The following is a 27,096-nucleotide window of genomic DNA, read 5'->3' as shown; positions in this document are numbered from 1 at the left end:
CAAATCCAAAAACCTAGTACTATGCCACCAAACCTTTCACACGGTCATTATGTAAATGGAGAGTGTGTAGGGTGTTTTTGGATTCGATTAGTTGACTTGAGGGGTCATGGACATGGACCCACGTCGCCTAACATTGGAAACTTTAAGACAAAGACCACTCTGGAACGTCCAAACAATGACACGAGGGGAGCGTTGAACATTTCCATTGGACACTCAGGAAACCCTTTTATTCATTGGCCTGCCAACCTCATCCACGCTTCGTTTTTCCCACGGCGAGCTTCTGGCCGACGCGGCTTTTGTTGGCATCACAGCAGAACTCGAGCAGATGGTGAGGTGGACCAGTTCAGCACCAGTGACAAGGACTGCCACACGCACAATCGCGCGTTTGAAATCAGCTGACTAGCCCTGCTGCGCTGGTCAGCGCCAGGTGATCCCTGCATGTTGAGTTGGAGGAGGGCAAGAGAATCGCGAGCTCAAGGCAGGCTCTTTGTGCGGGTTACCAGTGGCGAGGTTCTTAGTGTTTTACAGTCAGCAGCGGCAGAAGCACAGAGGACAGAAAAAAACGGCTCCTGGAGAGAATAAAACGTGTCCTCTCTGAATATAGACGTCGCTTTGTAAGTTAAATGTTATATTATTTATTTTCCATAGATATAGTAGGCTTAATATTATATTTCAAGACATAGCGCTCAAATTTCCTATTTTTTTCCTGGAGCATCGCAGTCTGTGTGTGTGGAGAGGCATTCCGCTGGATGCTAAAACGCTAAGGTGAGACCAATAACGTTAACTCATTTTCATTTATAATATGCTCCAATTTAAATATTCAGAAACAAGTCAATTATTGAGAATTGCGTTCTTAGCTTTTGAATATAAACAGATATAAACTTAATTGGCTGAGATAGACAATTTGGGGTGGTGGCAGCACAATTGGTATATATTTTAAATAAAATGTGTAGTCTAAGCTATTTATTTAGCTGTTTATTTAACTCAACAGAACCGTGGCCGTACATATTTCTATTTTTGAAGCTGGATGAATTTCATGTCGTTGCTCCAAGGGTAGGGTAGCTACAGCATCAGTGCAACCATTGGATTTGCAAGGGCACTGTGATCCGCATTCAGTAGCCCACATGTGGCCAATAATACGGAGCATGTAGTCTGATATACAGTATGTATGCCTATAATTAATTTCTATCGATTGAGAATGCGAATTCATATGGATTTTGTCTGAGAGGGATGACACACTGACAAACGTGCACTCACACAGTAGGCTGCAATATACCAATAAAATCGCTTTATAAACAACAGCAGAAAAACATTTAAAAAAAAACATTTGCCATGATATCACCCATATTCCTGACACACTGTACTTTGGACCAAAGAGTGTCATTCTAGAATTAGTGTGTTATTTCTAAATGATTCAAAGTAAGCTGCACCTGTCCTGAAATGATCTCACTGTTCTGAAGTGAAAGGAGCACTGAATTCCTTTGTGTATCCCAGATGTGTTTTTATTCCCTCATTCTGTCATCCTCGTGTGCTTGAGGATGAGTCTACAATGTAACAATCCCAAACTGCAACATCACACATGACATGTGCACAGGGAGAGCAGCTAAAACAGCTGACTGACAGCTAAGGTCTCTAGTGCCCCATCATATTCATTTGTCTTGGTAAGGGAATGATGTTGGCAGATGTCTCGACTGCTCTGTGGAGGAATTCGACAAGAAGTCTTAGGAGGAAAACAAAAAGACAATGGGTTGTTCAGGATAAGTTGGGTGTGAGAGCTGGTAGGGGCGGTGACTCTACATTGTTTTGGGTCACCTTTGTAAAAGTTGGCTCCTCATCCTTGTCGGCTTTGTTGTTGCAGCTGTTGCGCGACAGTGGCACCTGTTACTGCGCTCTCGGAAGCTGAAGCCACAGATCCAAGGTGCTTTGAGTGTCTCATTCAATCAAACCTACACAAGTCAAGTCTTGGTAATGTGGAGGATTTGTTTGAGCACTGGCTCATACTTGGTTTGAACTTGAGAGTCATAATGTTTGTGTAGTGTTTTCATGATGAATAGTCCTACAGAGGCAATCAACATAAAAGTTGAGCAGGGTTTTGTGTTTCAGTTGTTAAGGCTTTTTGTTTTCAAGGAATTGCATTTTCTGTAATTTGATAACTTTTGCCTGATATGGAAATGTGCAAAGTTCACTGGCCGAGACACAGTTGATTTAAATAATCCTGTTATTCACTACTGTGCTCTTTGGGCTTGCCAACTAAACCGGAGCCTTGTCTTGGGAAAACTCTACAAACGCGGACATATATGGATGTACTCTAGCCAGAGTAGTGAGGGAGGAGGGGGGAAGAGGTTAGGTACAGTGGGGCAAAAAAGTATTTAGTCAGCCACCAATTGTGCAAGTTCTCCCACTTAAAAAGATGAGAGAGGCCTGTAATTGTCATCATAGGTACACTTCAACTATGACAGACAAAATGAGAAAAAAAATCCAGAAAATCACATTGTAGGATTTTTAATGAATTTATTTGCAAATTATGGTGGAAAATAAGTATTTGGTCACCTACAAACAAGCAAGATTTCTGGCTCTCACAGACCTGTAACTTCTTTTTTAAGAGGCTCCTCTGTTCTCCACTGGTTACCTGTATTAATGGCACCTGTTTGAACTTGTTATCAGTACAAAAGACACCTGTCCACAACCTCAAACAGTCACACTCCAAACTCCACTATGGCCAAGACCAAAGAGCTGTCAAAGGACACCAGAAACACAATTGTAGACCTGCACCAGGCTGGGAAGACTGAATCTGCAATAGGTAAGCAGCTTGGTTTGAAGAAATCAACTGTGGGAGCAATTATTAGGAAATGGAAGACATACAAGACCACTGATAATCTCCCTCGATCTGGGGCTCCACGCAAGATCTCACCCCGTGGGGTCAGAATGATCACAAGAATGGTGAGCAAAAATCCCAGAACAACACGGGGGAACCTAGTGAATGACCTGCAGAGAGCTGGGACCAAAGTAACAAAGCATACCATCAGTAACACGCTACGCCGCCAGGGACGCAAATCCTGCAGTGCCAGACGTGTCCCCCTGCTTAAGCCAGTGCATGTCCAGGCCCGTCTGAAGTTTGCTAGAGATTATTTGGATGATCCAGAAGAAGATTGGGAGAATGTCATATGGTCAGATATAACCAAAATAGAACTTTTTGGTAAAAACTCAACTCGTCGTGTTTGGAGGACAAAGAATGCTGAGTTGCATCCAAAGAACACCATACCTACTGTGAAGCATGGGGGTGGAAACATCATGCTTTGGGGCTGTTTTTCTGCAAAGAGACCAGGACGACTGATCCGTGTAAAGGGAAGAATGAATGGGGCCATGTATCGTGAGATTTTGAGTGAAAACCTCCTTCCATCAGCAAGGGCATTGAAGATGAAACGTGGCTGGGTCTTTCAGCATGACAATGATCCCAAACACACTGCCCGGGCAATGAAGGAGTGGCTTCGTAAGAAGCATTTCAAGGTCCTGGAGTGGCCTAGCCAGTCTCTAGATCTCAACCCCATAGAAAATCATTGGAGGGAGTTGAAAGTCCGTGTTGCCCAGCAACAGCCCCAAAACATCACTGCTCTAGAGGAGATCTGCATGGAGGAATGGGCCAAAATACCAGCAACAGTGTGTGAAAACCTTGTGAAGACTTGAAGACTTACAGAAAACGTTTGACCTCTGTCATTGCCAACAAAGGGTATATAACAAAGTATTGAGATAAACCTTTGTTATTGACCACTTATTTTCCACCATAATTTGCCAACAAATTCATTAAAAATCCTACAATGTGATTTTCTGGATTTTTTTCTCATTTTGTCTGAAGTGAAGTGTCCCTATGATGAAAATTACAGGCCTCTCTCATCTTTTTAAGTGGGAGAACTTGCACAATTGGTGGCTGACTAAATACTTTTTTTCCCCACTGTATAACCCGCTTTAGGAAGGCATGGCACAGGCAGTGAGTTCCCCCATCCCAACCCCCACACACAAAGCAGTGTCCTCCGCCAGCAGTTCAGGAGTCATGAGAAACAGCCAACACAAAGATGTGTTTAACACGGTGTGTGTGTGTGTGTGCGTGCACGCGCATGTGTGTGTTCACAAGTCACCAAGATCCATTAAGAGAGCCTGGGACTGACTGCACTGTGCACTCTAGTTTTGGAGGTCAGTGGGGTGTTTGAGGGGGGACGGCTGTCGGGGACTTGTGTGCTCCAGCTCGACCCTCTCTCATTGTGACTGCGAGCTGAGGGGTGAGGGAAACACATCCCCCATTGTGAGGTTTTTGTAAAGACGTTTCTGATTGAGGTAGCTGTGTGTCTAACTCTACCCATCTAATTTCTGGGTAGGGAATGAATTAATGGGCATTATTCTGAGAGATGTTTATGCTTTGTCCCACGTGGGGAATCCCTTGAGTTATTGGACTTGAGTCTCTATATTGCTGCAGTGTTAAAGGACTTTGCCAAAGTGTGTGTGTGCATGTGCGTGAGAGAGAGAAATAGTTCATGTCAGCACCATCTCTGTTACGTTAGGAATTGGCTTCAGCTACTGAAACATACAAGATTGTCCTCTCCCGCTTCTTCTTCTCTGGCTGAACAGAGACATTCCCCCCTCCTCTGCTCAGCTCCACGCCTCTGTTCTGCCTCTAGCACCAAAGCCCTGTGTGATGTGGAGCGAGACGCCTGCATACTAATGGAGCCCGAACATGTTGCCTCTTAAGCAGGTTAAAGTAGCCTAAACAGAGTGCCTCTCAAACAGGCCAAAGCTGCCAAAACAGGGTGCCCCTCAAACAGGCCAATGCAGCAGGAACAGAGTGCCTCTCAGGCAGGCCAATGCAGCAGGAACAGAGTGCCTCTCAAACAGGCCAATGCAGCAGGAACAGAGTGCCTCTCAAACAGGCCAATGCAGCAGGAACAGAGTGCCTCTCAAACAGGCCAATGCAGCAGGAACAGAGTGCCTCTCAGGCAGGCCAATGCAGCAGGAACAGAGTGCCTCTCAGGCAGGCCAATGCAACAGGAACAGAGTGCCTCTCAGGCAGGCCAATGCAGCAGGAACAGAGTGCCTCTCAAACAGGCCAATGCAGCAGGAACAGAGTGCCTCTCAAACAGGCCAATGCAGCCAAAACAGGGTGCCTCAAGCAGGTCAAAGCAGCAGGAACAGAGTGCCTCTCAAACAGGCCAATGCAGCAGGAACAGAGTGCCTCTCAAACAGGCCAATGCAGCAGGAACAGAGTGCCTCTCAAACAGGCCAATGCAGCAGGAACAGAGTGCCTCTCAAACAGGCCAAAGCAGCCAAAACAGGGTGCCTCAAGCAGGTCAAAGCAGCAGGAACAGAGTGCCTCTCAAAAAGGCCAAAGCAGCCAAAACAGGGTGCCTCAAGCAGGTCAAAGCAGCAGGAACAGAGTGCCTCTCAAACAGGCCAAAGCAGCCAAAACAGGGTGCCTCTCAGGCAGGCCAGGGCAGCAAGGACATGGCGTGCCCATCAGGTACACACATGACTGGGAGGCTGGTGGTCAGCAGCACATGGCGGGCTAGGGGCTCCAGTATGGAACTGTAATTTAGAAGCATTGCGTCTAGACTAATAATAGTGATGGAATGTTATATTTGGCTGTGGTTGCTGTATTGTGATATACTGTGATGCAGCGGTAATAGATGTTGTTTGGGAAAGATACATGCTGTTGTGCATTCGTAGCTCTAGTCAGTAGACTCTACTAGGCAACAGCAGTCTCTTTTTTGCTTGTTTTGGCAGCTGTAGACTGATCACAGCTGCGCTACAGTGGAGCCATTGTCTGCTGGTATAGCGATTATCAGCCTTTTCGTTTGACGGTGTCAGTTGTTTAATCTGGTCATATGGATGTTTGTGGTTGTGGTCTCGTGCTAGCGGTGGTTCTTGTCGCTCTTCACTCTACGGTGGCCTAATGGCACACACAGCTGTCTCCTCATTTGGGTATGAAACAGACATGCCGGTGGCATACCCGGTCACCATGGTGACGGCAAGATAATGAGGGAGTCTGTAGTGGTAGTGCGGCTGCTGTTTGAGAAACACTGCTCACATTTTACGCCCAAAGAAAAGGGACAAATGAATGTGGAGACACATTATTCTTCCCTGTAAAAGGTGCTATCATGTTGTCTTTAGACCCAGTTTCCTCTTGGCAGAAGCATCCAGTGGCACTTGGTTAGAGCATCTGGAAAGCGAGGGTTAAGTCACTGAGCAAAATGGATACTGAAGACAGACACTCATTCATACTCCAATGGAAAACAGCTATTTGGCCATTTGTTTTTTATTCATGTGGTTGCCTTTGTGTACTTTGGTGTCCCGATTTGAAAATTGAGAAGGTTTTAGCTATTGAAGTCTTTGTAGAACAGTGAGTGCTTACGTTGGCAGAGTGGACTCAGCCCAAGGAAACCTAATGCTGTTAGGAAAAGCTCAGCAGGACAGGAAACAGAGCATTCATGAAGGGTCTAAGACTTCCAGACCTCCGTTCAGACATCCAAACAGGGTGTCTCTCAGTCTCCTCTCCAAAATCAGTGCGCTCTATGTGGCCACAGACAGAGAGCCCTACTGCTTCATTAGTCCCTGTGCTATCTGGGAACATAGAGTAATGCATGTATTTATGAGGCTTTGGCATTAAAAGACAGGGCTGATGATATATCTAAATGACATCTTGCTCTACTTGCATGTGTTATCCTTTGAACCCCAGGGCTGTTTTTATCAAAGGGCAGGCACTAAGCTGGGTGAACATTCACCACTCTGTGTGTGTGTGTTTTTTGTGTGTGTGTGTGTTTTTTGGTGTGCATGAGTGTCTGGGTGCCGGAGTGTTTGTGTATGTTTTTCTATACTGTGCGTGTGCATGCATGCTTGTGTGTTTTAAGAAACTCAAGCACATAAAGGATGTGACAGAATGAAGAAGTAGGTAGCCCAGCGTTTCATAGGGTTGGGCCAGGAACCAAAAGTTCTCTGGTTCAATCCCTGAGCCAACTAGGTGAAGACATCTGTTGATGTGCCCTTGAGCAAATCACTTAACCCTAATTGCTCCTGTAAGTCACATTGGATAATGACAAAAATGTAAATCGCCTTTGTCAGGGAGCGAATGAAACTCCGATCCACCAAAACCTCTCATGCTATCACACAAAGGGCCAGGGCCCACCGAACACACTCACTATAAAACTAGGCTTCATGCAGGGCTTTGGGTCTCCTTCTGTAACACAGGCATTCGTCTGTGTGGTGAGATATGATAGTTGAGTGTAAAAGCCGACATGTCTCTACACTCTCTCCTTTATCCCTCTTCTCTACCTATGTTTCTCTTTGTTGTAGTTCTGGGTTAAGTGCAAACAATGTGTGAACACTGAATCTCTGTGTATCTGAGTTAAGCAGTTTGGCCTCTTCAGACAAGTGTTGCACCTGACTAGGGGTCACAAGCCAGGAAGCCCAAAACAATGCTTATTATGTCTGCTCCTGAGGCATTGTTATGTACATCCTGTAGATGAGTATAAACAGGATATACTGTATATAGTATAGGATGTTATTGCAGACTATAGCCTTAATCCCCCATAACTGTTCTACTTTTTAAGCAGTATGGTCATTTTCACAGGAATAGAAACATCAGTCTATTGGTTACTTGAGTTTCACTCAAACCAGGGGGAGTAGAAAATATATATTTTTCCCCATTCACTTTTTTTTAAGGCTACGACAGACCACGCTTTTGGAATGACTGAAGGATTACCATCAGGATATGGATAGTTTGTAGGATTTGGAGCAATAATGTTTTTTCCATTCAGGATAAACAGCTTTTAGCCACCGCATCTATCAACAGCAGTGCTAATAGGAAGGGGCCCTGTGTAAGTCAACAGTGCCTGGTGCTGCTGTGTCAGTGAGAGGATGAAATAGCAACATCTGTTTCCCTTCATTCAGACCACTCTGTGGGCTGAGGGAAACGTCATTTTGTGTAGTGTGACAACTTTCATTACACTCATCACTGACAGTCAGAGTGTTCTGTTTTCAGGCCTTCAGGCCACGATGGACAGCCTGGTAGTCTCTCTGGGCTTTGATGCTGAGGGAGGGCACCTCTGGCCTTGTTTGTTCACAATTTCCATTGGAAGTGTCCCCTGTCATAATCGTTTTCCCCCATCACACACACACATGCAAGCACATGCGTGCGCATGCACACACACACACGTGCGCACGCACACACACACACGCTGAGGTAGCGGTTGGTCAAACCGGATACGAGCCCCCACAGAGCTGTCAGCACTCCAGGAGCCTGGTGCCAGGTGTGATTTTTATAGCCTCAGTGTGAAAACAGCGATTACCTCGCCTGTCTCCTCCGATTTTAGAGAAGAGAAGGAAAGGGGGAGGGGGGGGGGGGGGGGAAGAGAGAGAGAGAGAGATCATATATGACCTGATAGATGGCTGGATATAAAGATACAGTGTATAGCCAGACAGACCAACAGATTGATAGATAGGCAGGTTGATGGATAGAGAGGGAGAGATGACAGTCAGATCTCTTATTGTCCATTCCCAGGCCCTGAGAAGAGGAATAGGAGGAAATATAAAGCCTTGATGTTACAGTTCAGTCACAGTGTACAAATCACTGAGATGGCGCTCTGATTGGCCGGGGCATTGCAGAGAGGATGCCATTAGTCTTGGATACTATATATATCATCATGGCTATTAGAACAGTATCTTAGAGGTAGGGGATTTTCTTACAGTAACAGACATACCAACCGGATACTCACCGGATACTCACATTATATTGTATCCAGTACCTAGTCAGTATGGGAGCAACTAAGTTAACTAATTGAGAAGTTGTAATGGCAGATAGGCTTTTGATCATACATTGGTTCATGATTAAAATATGCAGACATGAAACACAGTGACTGACATGCTGTTTTTTTTCTGCATAACTAAGTCTTTTTAGAGACACTATAAATACCACACCTGCAATATGAATCAAAGCCGAGTTTGTGTCAGTCACACATCCCCGTGTTCGGTGTTTCTGCCAGGCTTGCACTGAATGTCGATGAGAAATCACACATGAAGAAAAGGAGAAAAATCTAACTAAACCTGTTCTATGTTACTATTGTCTCTAAAGTAGAAACCCAGAGACATGGTTGTCAGGTTTTGATGTGAAACAAAACACATCCCCACGCACACGTCTCTGTCTTCAGGCTGCACTGAGTGTGTTTATGGGGATAAATGTGTTATTAGTATCTGACTGGAGGCGCAGGAATGGTGGTGTTTATTGTCAGTGTGAGAGCGGCAGGGCCTGCCGTACACACTCACTGGGACAGTTATGGAAGGCTGATTCCATTCCTCCAGGTTGAAGAGAAATTGCCGTCCTCAGCTGTAGTGTGTGTATATATATATACACACACACCCACCCACTGGAATCCTGCCTGAACAGATACAAAGTGTTTCACTTTGCCTAAAATGCTGAGATTTAATCATCCTTTTCTCTAGTATTGAAAACGAATTGGCCTGGATGGAGATACATTTTCTCGCAAAAAAAAACAAATCTTTGATTTGCTGAAACGGATTGGAGTCACTGGGCCCTGTGCTCATCACTGTCCTCATCACTGTCCTATCTGTTTATGATAATGCAATGTTATTTTCTCCTGTCACTGATTTGAATATCTCCAGGCAGGGCAGAGGAAAGGCATAGTCATTGATTATGTGCAGATCATAGATGGTAGTTCACCATCATACATCATACATCATACCTGTTTAGAGAACACTACACTCTTGGCACAGAGGATATCACCGCTACAGTGGAAATACCCTTATCACTGACAGCACCAAGATATAGAAAAAACATATTTCCCCCTGACAGGCCTTATAGATCCAGTATTGGCAGTTTAAACGGAGAGGAAGAATAAACTGCTGTGTTGGATTTCCATAATTGGGCCTCATAAATGTGTTGGGGAAAGGGGAGGATGCTGCGCTGCCAGGGACCCATCAGAAATCGATGAATGTTACCTGTCCTCTGGAGCTAGACCCACCAGCCCTGTCCATTCTCCCACATCCACATCCAACCCCACCCTGGCCCCAGCCTTGCCATTCCCATTCCCCACATCCACCCCCCCACCCTGGCCCCAGCCCTACCCTGCCTATTCCCCCACATCCACCCACTACCCTGACCCCATCCCTACCCTGCCTATTCCCCCACATCCACCCACTACCCTGACCCCAGCCCTACCCTGCCTATACCCCCACATCCACCCACTACCCTGACCCCATCCCTACCCTGCCTATTCCCCCACATCCACCCACTACCCTGACCCCAGCCCTACCCTGCCTATTCCCCCACATCCACCCACTACCCTGACCCCAGCCCTACCCTGCCTATTCCCCCACATCCACCCACTACCCTGACCCCAGCCCTACCCTGCCTATTCCCCCACATCCACCCACTACCCTGACCCCATCCCTACCCTGCCTATTCCCCCACATCCACCCACTACCCTGACCCCATCCCTACCCTGCCTATTCCCCCACATCCACCCACTACCCTGACCCCATCCCTACCCTGCCTATTCCCCCACATCCACCCACTACCCTGACCCCATCCCTACCCTGCCTATTCCCCCACATCCACCCACTACCCTGACCCCAGCCCTACCCTGCCTATTCCCCCACATCCACCCACTACCTTGACCCCAGCCCTACCCTGCCTATTCCCCCACATCCACCCACTACCCTGACCCCATCCCTACCCTGCCTATTCCCCCACATCCACCCACTACCCTGACCCCAGCCCTACCCTGCCTATTCCTCCATGTCCACCCTGGCCCCTGCCCTGCCCCCACCCTGGCCCCAGCCCTACCCTGCCTATTCCCCCATATCCACCCTGGCCCCTGCCCTGCCCCCACCCTGGCCCCAGCCCTACCCTGCCTATTCCCCCATGTCCACCCTGGCCCCTGCCCTGCCCCACCCTGGCCCCCTCCCTACCCTGCCTATTCCCCCATATCCACCCTGGCCCCTGCCCTGCCACCACCCTGGCCCCAGCCCTACCCTGCCTATTCCCCCATATCCACCCTGGCCCCTGCCCTGCCCCCACCCTGGCCCCAGCCCTACCCTGCCTATTCCCCCGTGTCCACCCTGGCCCCTGCCCTGCCCCACCCTGGCCCCCTCCCTACCCTGCCTATTCCCCCATATCCACCCTGGCCCCTGCCCTGCCCATTCCCCCACATCCAACCCAACGCCCGGAGCTGACACCGTCCCAGCACAGAGGCTACAGGCCTCTAATTGATTTCTTCAGGCTCATTAAAAGACTCATTTCTACCCGCCTGTGTTGCCACTGCTTTCCAGAGACGTGTCTCATAATCAAGAGCTACCATTAACGATAATGCACAGAGTCGAGCTGAGCGCTTTTCTTTTTCTGCCCGCCCTGGTAGATTAGGTGTGTTGTGTAATGTGCTCATAGTCAAAGCAGAGAACTCTGGCTGGCTGCTACCACACCAAAAGTATCTCTCTGTCACTGTGCCAGTAGCATACGCAGATAATCCCCTGGGAGAGAGAAACGTGGGTAATCTCTGAAAAGACAGAACACAGAATACATTAGAGTAGCTGAGTTCATATCCACAATAGACCTCAGATAGGGACAAATATACATATCAAATATGCATCAAACATTTAGCCTACCAATCTCTACTAATATACATTGTCATATACGGGCATTCCATGGTAACAGAGTGACACTGAGACTCAGATGTTTAAACAAACCATACAACTACATGCACAAGGGCTACTTTTTAACAATTTCCACTGAAACTTTTACAGAAACACATTTACTTGATGATCAATACAGATGCAAAGTTTGGTAACAGAATGACAGTTTGTGCTATTGGTGCCGTCATTCTGTTACCAAAATTTGCATCTGCACTTCAAGTACATTTTCAGTGGAAATTGTTAAAAGTAGTCCTTGTGTATATATAGTTGTACCGTTTCACTTTACAATCATTTGTTTTTGCAACATACATTTTAAAGTGAAAAATCAGTCTGTGTCACTCCGTTACCGTGGAATTGCCCATACCTTAAAATTCTGGACCATAATCTTATATATTATCTGAACAAAGGACAGCACTTCTGCATACACAAATATAGTGAGCCATATGCAAACAATGTGTACACAGATGTTATAGGCTTGTTGTTGGATGCAATACATTGGGAGTACATTATGGTTTACAACCTACTCGTGTGTTTACCCTTCACTCACCCAGCTGTTAAAACAGCAGGAATAGATGTTAAAACAGCAGGAATAGATGTTAAAACAGCAGCAATAGATGTTAAAACAGCAGCAATAGATGTTAAAACAGCAGGAATAGATGTTAAAACAGCAGGAATAGATGTTAAAACAGCAGCAATAATGTTAAAACATGTTAAAACAGCAGGAATAGATGTTAAAACATGTTAAAACAGCAGGAATAGATGTTAAAACAGCAGGAATAGATGTTAAAACAGCAGGAATAGATGTTAAAACAGCAGCAATAGATGTTAAAAACATGTTAAAACAGCAGGAATAGATGTTAAAACAGCAAGAATAGATGTTAAAACAGCAGGAATAGATGTTAAAACATGTTAAAATAGCAGCAATAGATGTTAAAACATGTTAAAACAGCAGGAATAGATGTTAAAACAGCAGGAATAGATGTTAAAACAGCAGGAATAGATGTTAAAACATGTTAAAACAGCAGCAATAGATGTTAAAATAGCAGGAATAGATGTTAAAACAGCAGGAATAGATGTTAAAACATGTTAAAACAGCAGCAATAGATGTTAAAACATGTTAAAACAGCAGGAATAGATGTTAAAACAGCAGGAATAGATGTTAAAACATGTTAAAACAGCAGCAATAGATGTTAAAACATGTTAAAACAGCAGGAATAGATGTTAAAACAGCAGGAATAGATGTTAAAACAGCAGGAATAGATGTTAAAACATGTTAAAACAGCAGCAATAGATGTTAAAACAGCAGGAATAGATGTTAAAACATGTTAAAACAGCAGCAATAGATGTTAAAACATGTTAAAACAGCAGGAATAGATGTTAAAACAGCAGGAATAGATGTTAAAACAGCAGGAATAGATGTTAAAACAGCAGCAATAGATGTTAAAACATGTTAAAACAGCAGGAATAGATGTTAAAACAGCAGGAATAGATGTTAAAACATGTTAAAACAGCAGCAATAGATGTTAAAACAGCAGGAATAGATGTTAAAACAGCAGGAATGGATGTTAAAACATGTTAAAACAGCAGGAATAGATGTTAAAACAGCAGGAATAGATGTTAAAACAGCAGCAATAGATGTTAAAACATGTTAAAACAGCAGGAATAGATGTTAAAACAGCAGGAATAGATGTTAAAACATGTTAAAACAGCAGCAATAGATGTTAAAACAGCAGGAATAGATGTTAAAACAGCAGGAATGGATGTTAAAACATGTTAAAACAGCAGGAATAGATGTTAAAACAGCAGGAATAGATGTTAAAACAGCAGCAATAGATGTTAAAACAGCAGGAATAGATGTTAAAACATGTTAAAACAGCAGCAATAGATGTTAAAACAGCAGCAATAGATGTTAAAACAGCAGGAATAGATGTTAAAACATGTTAAAACAGCAGGAATAGATGTTAAAACATGTTAAAACAGCAGGAATAGATGTTAAAACAGCAGGAATAGATGTTAAAACAGCAGGAATAGATGTTAAAACAGCAGCAATAGATGTTAAAACATGTTAAAACAGCAGGAATAGATGTTAAAACAGCAGGAATAGATGTTAAAACATGTTAAAACAGCAGCAATAGATGTTAAAACAGCAGGAATAGATGTTAAAACAGCAGGAATGGATGTTAAAACATGTTAAAACAGCAGGAATAGATGTTAAAACAGCAGGAATAGATGTTAAAACAGCAGCAATAGATGTTAAAACAGCAGGAATAGATGTTAAAACATGTTAAAACAGCAGCAATAGATGTTAAAACAGCAGCAATAGATGTTAAAACAGCAGGAATAGATGTTAAAACATGTTAAAACAGCAGGAATAGATGTTAAAACATGTTAAAACAGCAGGAATAGATGTTAAAACAGCAGGAATAGATGTTAAAACAGCAGCAATAGATGTTAAAACAGCAGGAATAGATGTTAAAACAGCAGCAATAGATGTTAAAACAGCAGGAATAGATGTTAAAACAGCAGCAATAGATGTTAAAACAGCAGGAATAGATGTTAAAACAGCAGGAATAGATGTTAAAACATGTTAAAACAGCAGGAATAGATGTTAAAACATGTTAAAACAGCAGGAATAGATGTTAAAACAGCAGGAATAGATGTTAAAACAGCAGCAATAGATGTTAAAACAGCAGGAATAGATGTTAAAACAGCAGCAATAGATGTTAAAACAGCAGGAATAGATGTTAAAACATGTTAAAACAGCAGCAATAGATGTTAAAACAGCAGGAATAGATGTTAAAACAGCTGGAATAGATGTTAAAACATGTTAAAACAGCAGCAATAGATGTTAAAACATGTTAAAACAGCAGGAATAGATGTTAAAACAGCAGGAATAGATGTTAAAACATGTTAAAACAGCAGCAATAGATGTTAAAACATGTTAAAACAGCAGGAATAGATGTTAAAACATGTTAAAACAGCAGCAATAGATGTTAAAACATGTTAAAACAGCAGCAATAGATGTTAAAACATGTTAAAACAGCAGCAATAGATGTTAAAACATGTTAAAACAGCAGGAATAGATGTTAAAACAGCAGGAATAGATGTTAAAACAGCAGGAATAGATGTTAAAACAGCAGCAATAGATGTTAAAACATGTTAAAACAGCAGGAATAGATGTTAAAACAGCAGGAATAGATTTTAAAACAGCAGGAATAGATGTTAAAACATGTTAAAACAGCAGCAATAGATGTTAAAACAGCAGGAATAGATGTTAAAACAGCAGGAATGGATGTTAAAACATGTTAAAACAGCAGGAATAGATGTTAAAACAGCAGGAATAGATGTTAAAACAGCAGGAATAGATGTTAAAACATGTTAAAACAGCAGCAATAGATGTTAAAACAGCAGCAATAGATGTTAAAACAGCAGTAATAGATGTTAAAACATGTTAAAACAGCAGGAATAGATGTTAAAACATGTTAAAACAGCAGGAATAGATGTTAAAACAGCAGGAATAGATGTTAAAGCAGCAGCAATAGATGTTAAAACAGCAGGAATAGATGTTAAAACAGCAGCAATAGATGTTAAAACAGCAGTAATAGATGTTAAAACATGTTAAAACAGCAGGAATAGATGTTAAAACATGTTAAAACAGCAGGAATAGATGTTAAAACAGCAGGAATAGATGTTAAAACAGCAGGAATAGATGTTAAAACAGCAGGAATAGATGTTAAAACAGCAGCAATAATGTTAAAACAGCAGCAATAGATGTTAAAACAGCAGGAATAGATGTTAAAACAGCAGGAATAGATGTTAAAACATGTTAAAACAGCAGCAATAGATGTTAAAACAGCAGGAATAGATGTTAAAACAGCAGGAATAGATGTTAAAACATGTTAAAACAGCAGCAATAGATGTTAAAACATGTTAAAACAGCAGGAATAGATGTTAAAACAGCAGGAATAGATGTTAAAACATGTTAAAACAGCAGCAATAGATGTTAAAACATGTTAAAACAGCAGGAATAGATGTTAAAACAGCAGGAATAGATGTTAAAACATGTTAAAACAGCAGCAATAGATGTTAAAACAGCAGGAATAGATGTTAAAACATGTTAAAACAGCAGCAATAGATGTTAAAACATGTTAAAACAGCAGGAATAGATGTTAAAACAGCAGGAATAGATGTTAAAACAGCAGCAATAGATGTTAAAACATGTTAAAACAGCAGGAATAGATGTTAAAACAGCAGGAATAGATGTTAAAACAGCAGCAATAATGTTAAAACATGTTAAAACAGCAGGAATAGATGTTAAAACATGTTAAAACAGCAGGAATAGATGTTAAAACAACAGGAATAGATGTTAAAACAGCAGGACTGTCTGTCTCAGTTAATGTACAGCACTTTGAGATATCAGCTGATGTACGAAGGGCTATATAAATAAATTTGATTTGATTTGAATGTATATAAACATTTAGTATGATCCATATTTTATTTAAAAAGGAGAATTAGGACACCAATATGATAAATTATTTCACTAAAACCTTTAATTTTTCCAGGGGCGACCTGCTACTAACAGGCCAGAGCAGTCTGACTGCTGGCATTGGGGTTGAGTGGTTTTGCCTGTACTACCAAGACACTCTGACTGATTCAATTAAACTTGAATGCTCAGAGTTTGCTTTTTTTCACCTGTTTTTGAATAGTCTCTGGCTGAGTAACAGCTCATTAAAGACAGAAATTAACCTCTGTACAATAGCACAGCAAAAAAAAGAATTTCACAGATTTATTCTGCCCTGTTAGGCATGTCAAATGAGTCCCCAAGAAGTCTGCAGACTGGTGCTGTGTAGGCTGGGTGCTGTCTGCACTCTAACCCTCTGCTGTGAAACTATAAAGGATGTCAGATCTCTGTCCAAACACAGAACCAGACCTTTAGCCAGACTGGAGTGCCAGGGGGGCAGAGTTTGAGCTTTTGGGAATTTTTATTGGTTCCATTATAACAGGCAAGGTCAAACAAACAGTTAAAGTATTCTAAATGATTTCAAATTGTATTTGAAGCCAGGTCAGCAGCTAACTACTGTAAATGTATTACTCTCTGTTTCACACAAATGTTGTATTGTCGATATGTAGCAGATATGGACTTGTAATTCATGCCCATATTTAGGTTAAAAGTCTTGTCAATATCAGCTATTTTTTTATGAAATGCAATTCACTGTCTGACAGGTTTTATGGCTTTTATCTCTCACCGGGAACTCTCAATTCCTCTCACACACCTTTCTCTCTCTAGCCCCGTTCTCTCTCTCCTTCTTCCTGTTTATGTATCCCTCTCTATATCTCTTTCTTCTTTATCTAAATCACCATCTGTTTGTGGGATGATAATGGAACGATGTAATGCAGAGCTCTAATACCTGACCTGGTTTCTGTGTATTTCAGGCTTATTCTGCTGAATTCTGAAGTTAAGAGAGAGAAAAACACGTGAGTGGAGGAAGAGGATAACCCTGACCATCCCCTGGCCCCATTCTGAAACACACTCACACACATTCACCCGCACTGTGGACCGCAGCTCTACCAGCCACTACCAGCCTGTACAGAGAGGACACTGATGACCATTGGTTGTTGATGTCACATCCCACACCTACCCTCCAGGCCCTCCTCAGGAACCCGGCCTCTCCTCTAAGAGCAGTGTGACCAGACAGAGAGAGCAGACAGCATGACTCTAAGCCCCCTCCCTTGGCCCCCACTGGCATGGCTGTGTGTAGGGCTGCTGTTGCCCCTGCTGCCCCTGGTGCGGGGCGGGGAGTGCCCGCGGCTGTGCGTGTGTGAGGTGCGCCCCTGGTTCACCCCCCAGTCCACCTACAGGGAGGCGGCCACAGTGGACTGCAACGACCTGCGGCTGACACGCATCCCCTCCAACCTATCCTCTGACACCCAGGTGCTGCTGCTCCAGAGCAACTCCATCGCCCACACCAGCGGGGAGCTAGAAGCCCTGTTCAACCTGACGGAGCTGGACCTATCCCAGAATAACTTCAGCAGTGTGGAAGCCGTGGGCCTGGCCAACATGAACCAGCTCACCACCCTGCACCTGGAGGAGAACCAGATCAGCCAGCTGCCCGACCACTGCCTGCAGGACCTTAGCAACCTGCAGGAGCTCTACATCAACCACAACCAGATCAGCACCATTGCCCCAGGGGCCTTCTCTGGCCTGCGCAGCCTGCTGCGCCTCCACCTCAACTCCAACAGGCTCCGGGTCATCGACAGCCGCTGGTTTGAGGCCACGCCCAACCTGGAGATCCTGATGATTGGCGATAACCCCGTCATTGGTATCCTGGACATGAACTTCAAGCCCCTGGGGAGTCTGAGGAGCCTGGTTCTGGCCGGCATGGATCTCACCGACGTTCCCGGGAGTGCTCTGGTGGGTCTGGATAACCTGGAAAGCCTGTCCTTTTACGACAACAAGCTGGTCCGAGTTCCCCAGCTGGCCCTGCAGAAAGTGCAGAACCTGAAGTTCCTGGACCTGAACAAGAACCCGGTGCACAAGATCCAGGAGGGGGACTTCAGGAACATGCTGCATCTGAAGGAGCTTGGCATCAACAACATGGCTGAGCTGGTGTCCATCGACCGCTACGCCCTGGACAACCTGCCTGAGCTGACCAAGCTGGAGGGCACCAACAACCCAAAGCTGTCCTTTGTCCACCGGACGGCCTTCAGGGACGTGTCCTCATTGGAGAGCCTGATGCTCAACAACAACGCCCTCAATGCCATCTACCAGCGCACCGTGGAGGCGCTGCCCAATCTGCGCGAGATCAGCCTGCACAGCAATCCGCTGCGCTGTGACTGCGTCATCCAGTGGATGAGCTCAAACAGGACCAGTGTGCGATTCATGGAGCCGCGGGCCATGCTGTGTAGCTCACCGCCTGAGCTCCGGGGCCAGCAGGTCAGGGAGGTGAGGCTACAGGACTCCCCAGAGCAGTGCCTGCCCCTCATCTCCCACAACACCTTCCCCAGCCACCTGAGCCTAGAGCTGGGCATGAGTGTCAGCTTGGACTGCCGGGCCATGGCCGAGCCCGAGCCCGAAATCTACTGGGTGTCTCCTATGGGGAGCAAGATCACGGTAGACATGGTGTCAGAGCGGTACCACCTGAGCAGTGAGGGCACCCTGCGGCTGTCCCAAGTCCAGGTGGAGGACTCAGGCCGCTACACCTGCGTGGCTCAGAACACAGAGGGGGCCGACACACGCGTCACCACCATCCGGGTCAACGGCACCCTGCTGGACAGTGTCGAGGTGATGAAGATCTACGTCAAGCAGACCGAGTCCCACTCCATTCTGGTCTCCTGGAAGATTAACTCCAACGTCATGACCTCCAACCTTAAATGGGCCTCAGCCACCATGAAGATTGACAATCCCCACATCACCTACACTGCACGCGTGCCCGTCGACGTGCACGAGTACAACCTGACCCACCTGCAGCCGGGCACTGAGTATGAGGTGTGCCTCACCGTCTCCAACATCCACCTGCAGACCCACAAGTCGTGTGTCAATGTGACCACGCGCAGCAACACCTTCGCCCTGGACGTGTCGGACCAGAGGCCTAGTGCCGCCCTGCTAGTCGTCATGGCCACCATGCTGGCCTTCCTCAGCCTGGCTACGGTGGGGGTGTACGTGGCACGGCGCTGGAAGAGGAAGAACTACCACCACTCCCTGAAGAAGTACATGCAGAAGACCTCCTCCATCCCCCTCAATGAGCTCTACCCGCCCCTCATCAACCTGTGGGAGGTGGACAGTGAGAAGGACAAGGAGGGCGGGGCAGAGAGCAAGCCCTCCCCCGTGGACACCACACGCAGCTACTACATGTGTTGAGGGGGTCGCCCCTCCCCCAGCACACACAGACCCACTTGCAATGTTGGGGGCAAAAATCAGATAGTTGCAAATGTTTTTATTTTTAGCTTTGCTAATAAGTAGCAGAGTGATAAGGACAGGATTTGTATTAGTATAGCGTATCGCCTTTGTTTGACTCTATTTCTCTTTTATAGTTTGGACTATTCCAAGAAGGCAGCTGTGTCTAGCTTCTAGGTTGTCTCAGTTGAGCTGCTTTATGGTGCGTTTTTGATAGCACAGCCTTTTGGCTTGTTGCCATGGACCCACTTTCTTAGTGTCGATAACGCAGCAATAGGGACTACTAGTCTAGTTAAAGGTTCCTCTGGCAGTGTTGGTTGAGATCACATAGTTTTTTCTCTCTTTTTGTAAAACAGGTAATCTGTTGTGCACTGAAATGTAAAGGAGTTTGTATGGACTTCATTTAAAAGCTGACTACGGGGATTAGACTTGTTATACTGTCTACTGAATAACGTTAGCGATTGTACGGTAATGTTGTATCAACTATCATTTGAAACTCTTTTTCAATTTTAATTGGGAAAAAAGTAGAAATTAGTTTGCTGATAAATGTTCTGTAAAGCACGAGAAATGTGAATGTTTGATAACATGCAGTTACTAGGTACAGTAGTAGCTTTATTTACTCTGAATTATTTCTTATCTGTTAGAATCTGTCGCTGACCACTTACTTTTGTTGTGATTTCATCACACAAAATGTTGTATATGAGGAAGAAGTTGAAATAAATAACATTTTGATCTTTTTATATAAATATTGTCTCTCAATCAGTTGTTGTACATTTATTTCACCAGCTTGCTTAATTAATTATAGTCCTTCAATCGTTATGAATCATATTGTAATGAGGCACCATGATCTTTTACCTCTGTTTGACCTCTGATCTCTTGGCTCTGGTTATTTTTCCATGCGGACCTGGTTCCAGTTCACCTCCAATGTGCTGCAGCAGCCCATAAGCAGTATCTCAGCATGGAGCTCCACGGCTCAGACTCACACTGTGCGGCAGAGCCCACTCCTCGGAGTCTAATCAGCCATACAGAGAGCACAGATCCTGTCGGCTTAACCCCCCGCTGTCTGCTCTGTTCTGCATGTGTCTCTGTGTTTGTGTGTGCATGTGTGCACGTTATATCAGAGTGGGAGAGAATAATAACTTTATTCCACCATATTACCAGCTCATCAATCAGTGCTTCAGGAATCAGTGAAGGAACTGGGGTAATATCGTACAACATGCCACCTTCACGCCACATGACACAGGGAAATATGGTTAACATGAGACAATAGATGGTGTATATACTGTTCCCTCCTGATCCGACCAAATCATTCCTCTCACAACGCTCACATTACAAACATGCTGAGAGAAACTGCTATGAATCTGCCAGGGGAGAGCGGTGCAGAGGAACAGGATCTCTGAGAGAATAGTAATATACCTGGGGAGAGGGGGTGAGGGGTCTGAAGATGGATATGACCAGATGGAGGGTAGTAGGAGGTTGTGGATGTGGTGGGTTGCTGCTGAGTGCATGTCTTAAGCATTAGCGGAGTGCCATCAATCCCTTCTATCTGTTTAGAAAGGTGTCTTATTGCTCTGTGAACTGTATAAAGGCAGTAGATTAGGGGACTGTGTTAACCAAGAGGTTATGACTTTACTGTGTGAGAATAATAGTCAATACTGAGCTGTAAAAGATCGAAATGAGAAAGACCAGTGCAGCTCATTTTGGTAATATTTTTCATGTATCAAATGGATTTGTGAGTCTGTGCTGCCCTCTAGTGGGTATTACAATAAAGCCCTTGTGAGCACTAAGCACTGAATATGAGAAGTAATGTGCTTCTTTGTATGAAAAATACTGTACCTAAATATGAGAAAATATATGTAATATGTAAAAAATAAAAAAGTAGAAATAGCTGTTCATGGAAACAATGGATACTGAGTGTACAAAACATTAAGAACACCTTCCTAATATTGAGTTGTGCCCCCTTTTGCCCTCAGAACAGTCTCAATTCATTGGAGCATGGACTCCACAAGGTGTCAAGCATTTCACAGGGATGCTGGTCCATGTTCCCTCCAATGCTTCCCACAGTTGTGTCAAGTTGGCTGGATATTCTTTGTTCGGGTGGTGGACCATTCTTGTTACACGGGAAACTGTTGAGTGATAAAAACAGCAGCGTTGCAGTTCTTGACACAAACCGGTGCCCATGGCACCTAATACCATAACCCGTTTGAAGGAACTTGAATATTTTGCCTTGCCCATTCACTCTCTGAATGGCACACATACACAATCCATGTCTCTTGAGTTGGATCGAGGTCAGCACCTCAGGAGTAAATGTCAGTTGGCTTTTCATAGCCGATCATTCAGAGTTAGAGACAGCAGGTGCGGTAGAGAGAGTGTCCAAAACAGCAGGTCTGGGACAGGTAGCACATTCGGTGAACAGGTCAGGGTTCCATAGCCGCAAGGAGAACAGTTAAAACTGGAGCAGCAGCACGACCAGGTGGACTGGGGACAGAAAGGGGTCATCAGACTAGGTAGTCCCGAGGCATGGTCCTAGGGCTCAGGTCCTCCGAGAGAAAGAAAGAGAGAAAAAGAGAGAGAGAATTAGAGAGAGCATACTTAAATTCACACAAGACACTGGATAAGACAAGAGAAATACTCCAAATATAATAGACTGACCCTAGCCCCCCGACACATAAACTACTGCCGACGATACCCCCGGACAGGGCCAAACAGGCAGGATATAACCCCACCCACTTTGCCAAAGCACAGCCCCCAAACCACTAGAGGGATATCTTCAACCACCAACTTACCATCCTGAGACACGGCTGAGTATAGCCCACAAAGATCTCCCCCACGGCACAACCCAAGGAGGGTCGCCAACCCGGACAGGAAGATCACGTCAGTGACTCAACCCACTCAAGTGATGGACCGCTCCTAGGGACGGCATGGAAGAGCTTCAGTAAGCCAGTGACTCAGCCCCTGTAATAGGGTTAGAGGCAGAGAATCCCAGTGGAAAGAGGGGAATCGGACAGGCAAAGACAGCAAGGGCGGTGCGTTGCTCCAGTGCCTTTCCGTTCACCTTCACACTCCTGGGCCAGACTACACTCATAGGATCTACTGAAGAGATGAGTCTTCAATAAAGACTTAAAGGTCAAGACCGAGTCTGCATCTCTCACATAGGTAGGCAGACCATTCAATAAAAATTGAGCTATATAGGAGAAATCCCTGAATTCTAGGAACAGTTAGGAGGCCTGCGTCTTGTGACCGTAGCGTACGTGTAGGTATGTACGGCAGGACCAAATCAGAAAGATAGGTAGGAGCAAGCCCATGTAATGCTTTGTAGGTTAGCAGTAAAACCTTGCCTTAACAGGAAGCCAGTGTAGAGAGGCTAGTACTGGAGTAATATGATACCTTTTTTTGGTTCTAGTCAAGATTCTAGCAGTGTTTAGCACTGTTTATTTAGTGCTTTATATGTGGTTATTTCATGAAATGATGTACTGTAAGTATGTGTAATTAATTCAAATTGTTGTCTCATGAAATGCATTGTTTCTTTAACATAACCTACAATAACTTACTTTGTTTGGAGACTTGCTGCTTGATTGTAGAGTTTCAGATTGGCAGCCTTCAGTTGATGTCTCCCCACTGTATGGCAGCTGAAATGTCCCAATCGTATGTTTGTATCTATACATACTGACTCTGATCCTTAAGGCTGTGTTTAGACTGGCAGCCCGTTTCTGATCTTTTTTCCACTAGTTGGTCTTCTGACCAATAACGTCAGATCTTTTCACATCAGATCTTTTTCAGAGCTGATCTGATTGGTCAAAAATATCAGAATTAGGCTGTCTGTGTAAACAAAGCCTTTTGTAACTGAAGTCTTTAGCCACACCCTACGTAGGAAATCTAGTTTCATTTCTTGAGAACTGAATGACTATCAGGTTAATAAGTAGCCTGAACAGCCGCTAGTGGTTGCTGTTTGCCTGTGTTTTGAAGTTCCTCACTTGTTTGTCATGGTGAGTTGTCTCTTTGTAGATAGCACTTTACAATATGTAATTATCAGGTTCTTACTGAGACATTTCATAGTAAAATGGTAAATGGACCTTGTTTCTATTTTATCCAGGTAAGTTGACTGAGAACACATTCTCATTTACAGCAACAACCTGGGGAATAGTTATAGGGGAGTAGAGGGGGATGAATGAGCCAATTGTAAATTAGGTGACCATGATGGTTTGAGGGCCAGATTGGGAATTTAGACAGGACACCAGGGTTAACACCCCTACTCTTATGATAAGTGCCATGGGATCGTTAATGACCTCAGAGAGTCAGGACACCCATTTAACGTCCCATCGGAAAGACAGCACCCTACACAGGGCAGTGTCCCCAATCACTGGCATTGGGATATATATATATATATTATTTTTTAGACCAGAGGAAAGAGTGCCTCCTACTAGCCCTCAAACACCACTTCCAGCAGCATCTGGTCTCCCATCCAGGGACTGACCAGGACCAACCCTGCTTAGCTTCAGAAGCAAGCCAGCAGTGGTATGCAGGGTGGTATGCTGCTGGCCATTGGATCTATTGAAATAAGTAGCAGATGTTTACAAATTGGGTATGAATTCTTTGAAATAAGTACCAGAAAGTATCCACAGGTAACAGTGGAAACAGTACTGTAAAATAAGGTGCTACATTTATGTTTTTATTAAGGTGGAAAGATGGACCTGCACAAGAAGTTCAGTGAAACCAGATAATGTGAATGTAATAAGATGCTCCCTGGTAATGGATCAATAACAGAGGGGCACTCTTCTAGCCAATTTCAATGACTCCTTATGAAATGTAACCTATCTTAGTAAAAGCAAGAATACAAAATACTGTATGTGTTAACCAATAAACATTTATGTGGGGTATAAATAATGAGAGTGGGGAAAAAGAGCTCCACCCAATTGACAGTCTTTGTTTACTTTGACATATAGGCATAAATATTTTAATTTAATTGAAAAATATAATATATTAAATGGGTTCTAACCTCATGTCTATATATAACTACATCAAATATGAAAAAATACAAAATATCATTGAAAAACACAGTCTAGTGGTAATACATACTTAATTGCATCAATTATAAACACCTCACGTGACATGATTTAATCCTCATCATATGATGATGTTCTGAACGAATTCAGCTCTCTGTCACGAAATGAGAAAGGAAACCACACAAGAATGTGTTATAGTTGGTTTGGTTATTCTGGGTTCATAATTGAGTTATAAATATGCATAAATATTTCCTGTAGCTTCCAAAAGCTATGAGGTACTGTTGGTGCTGTCTGATTGCTTGTCTCTTCTTTTCTGCTTCACAATGTATTCAGCTTCAGAGCGGTTTAGACGACAACAATTACATGTACAGTTGTAGCTGTTGGAGACACACCTTACCCCAAGAAATGGATCAACAGCCTCACAAGCAGTGAGGTTTTCGATCAGTTCTTCTCTATCAACTTGTAGGGTCTGACCTTCTGGCAGGTGGAACGCCAGGGTCACATGGTCCCAAACATACCACTTGTCATATTCATACAAACAATCAAAAGGTTCCACTTCAACCACCTGTGGCCTATGAATTACCGGCTGAAACTCATGGGTTTCAGACACTGCTTGTGCATGCCAGACCATGGTCCCCTCTTGGTATATAAAAACATCTTCTCCACCATTATTAAGAGCTGGGTACTTCTCCAATTCCTGTACACCTGGACTGTGAACAAGCATTGTGTACATAATCTCTTGTTTGTAGACAGTAGTTCCATACACTCTCAGGACAGGCTCTTCTCCACCACAGATCTGCTGACTGTACATCATCAGGAGATCAGACAGACTGAAAGTGAACCTGAAGTTCCCATAACGTGATGCCTTCCTGAAGGCAGGTGAGGTGGTGAACTTGCTGAGGATGGGTTGCTGCATCTGTCTTTGTTCAGGTGTTCTGTCTGGGAAGATCTTCTCCAGGTAACGGTCTTCTGCTGCTCTGATATCATCATGGTCTATCGCTAGACCCCACCACAGGAGACTCTTCTCCCCACCCTTAAATCCACCTGAATCCAAGATTCCATCAAGACCAGACTTTGTGGTGACATGGGTCACACTGGATATGTGAAACTCAATATCAGTGAGCTGTGGGATGTCTTTCTGAACATTCTTGTAACAAGAGAGGCCTTCCATGTCTCTCAGTGTGTTTAGAGTCTTTTGTGTTCCCCCAAAATAGGTCTCCTCTATCCCTCTGGCATTTATACGCTTCATTCTCCTACCCTGAGAGGATGAATTGTACTGAATATTAGGCGTTTAAATTCAATTGACTTCAATTCAACTATTTGTATGATGTAATTAATCTCAAGATATGCTAAATGCACTTAGTAGTAGTAAATCAATTAATTGTAAATACAAGCACGTTCTTGGTTGGTGTTGTTATCGAATAATGATGTTTCACAATTTGATATACATTTCTATATTCCACCATGTTGCAACAGAACACCCTACACTAGTTTAAATTACCCAAAGTCAAAGGACTCTGCTCTCACTCCAGGAATGTAGTTTAAACAAACACATGTATTTATGAGTACGAGTAGACATTCTATTGATTACGAGGTTGTACTTGTAACTTTCCACAGAATGAGAATACTCACGTTATAGAGAACTAACTTGAAGAGCAAATGGGCGCACGAACAACCTTTGGATTGACAACGGCTCCTCTTATTTTACATCGGAGAAACTGGTACTGTATTAGCCAGTGTTATATGTAATTTGCGTTCCTCAAGAACCCGCCGACGATGGGTTCACATTCGTCTCTCTAGTCTAGATATACGGGTTGCCTCCCACAATGTTACCGATCTGGGATTCTGATACTAGAGTTTACATAAGTGTAAATAAATCAACAACAGTCCATCCACTATTTCCTTACCAGTCACTGACTGTCGTCATGGGAGTGGAAGAGAAAGGGCTAGATCATCTTTGGTGAAACTCTACGTTAATGCTTACATGCTGACCAGACCGGACACGTCGCGTGCGCGAGCGTCGCAAAATAAATGTAGAAATCCATGTTATTCAATTATTGCACCCACTGTTATGGGTGTAAGATGGCACAGTGATGCCATCTGTTGGTAAATGTTCATTACTGCAACTCTTGTGTTTTACCGGGGTGCTTGAGATACCCGGATGTGTTGTCATGTACTGAACAAGACTGGTTACTCGCATCAATGCCTCTTTCTCGTCATTTAACATTCAAACACCCACTGCTCGCGCGCGCAAACGAGCGTCTGCGACGCCAAGGGCTAAAGTAGACCTCATTCCTATTTCTGACGCAGATCCTGCTGCATGTCCTGCCTCTCCCATCTCCTCATTGGTTATACCCACATGGGTGATTGAAAGACAGAACTGTTTTGCAGTAGTCGTGGTAATACAATGAAAGTTTAGATGCGATCACCATATAAATTAAGCGATGAAAAAGCCTGGAAGGAGGAGAGATGACTAGAAACGATTCGGTTGGCCGTTTTATGTGTGTATTA

General features: G+C 44.1%; 1 protein-coding gene and 1 long non-coding RNA gene across 4 annotated transcripts; one reads left to right on the top strand and one right to left on the bottom strand.

Moving 5' to 3' along the window:
• Nucleotides 1-307: 307 nt before the first annotated feature.
• LOC139413577 (leucine-rich repeat neuronal protein 1-like) lies at nucleotides 308-20,339 on the top strand. 3 transcript variants are annotated; one of them, XM_071161097.1, is made up of 2 exons: nucleotides 308-765; nucleotides 17,122-20,339. In XM_071161097.1, the coding sequence occupies exon 2, from the start codon at nucleotides 17,399-17,401 to the stop codon at nucleotides 19,544-19,546; it is 2,148 nt and encodes a 715-aa protein (XP_071017198.1). In that variant the 5' UTR covers nucleotides 308-765; nucleotides 17,122-17,398; the 3' UTR covers nucleotides 19,547-20,339. The 3 variants fall into 3 exon arrangements, with proteins under 3 accessions (XP_071017198.1, XP_071017200.1, XP_071017199.1); XM_071161099.1 differs by having other exon boundaries at nucleotides 335-765; nucleotides 16,976-20,335; XM_071161098.1 differs by having other exon boundaries at nucleotides 335-614; nucleotides 17,122-20,285.
• On the bottom strand, nucleotides 20,309-26,548 carry LOC139413578 (uncharacterized). The gene is made up of 3 exons (XR_011634814.1): nucleotides 26,218-26,548; nucleotides 23,134-23,211; nucleotides 20,309-22,492 (listed from the first exon to the last, which is right to left on the bottom strand). It is a non-coding gene; the product is annotated as an uncharacterized lncRNA (long non-coding RNA).
• Nucleotides 26,549-27,096: the final 548 nt, after the last annotated feature.

The sequence above is a fragment of the Oncorhynchus clarkii genome, chromosome 7, assembly GCF_045791955.1.
Source record: "Oncorhynchus clarkii lewisi isolate Uvic-CL-2024 chromosome 7, UVic_Ocla_1.0, whole genome shotgun sequence".
Lineage (NCBI taxonomy): Eukaryota > Metazoa > Chordata > Actinopteri > Salmoniformes > Salmonidae > Oncorhynchus > Oncorhynchus clarkii.
Note: the sequence above shows the minus strand (reverse complement) of the source record. Positions and strands in the feature narration are given on the sequence as shown.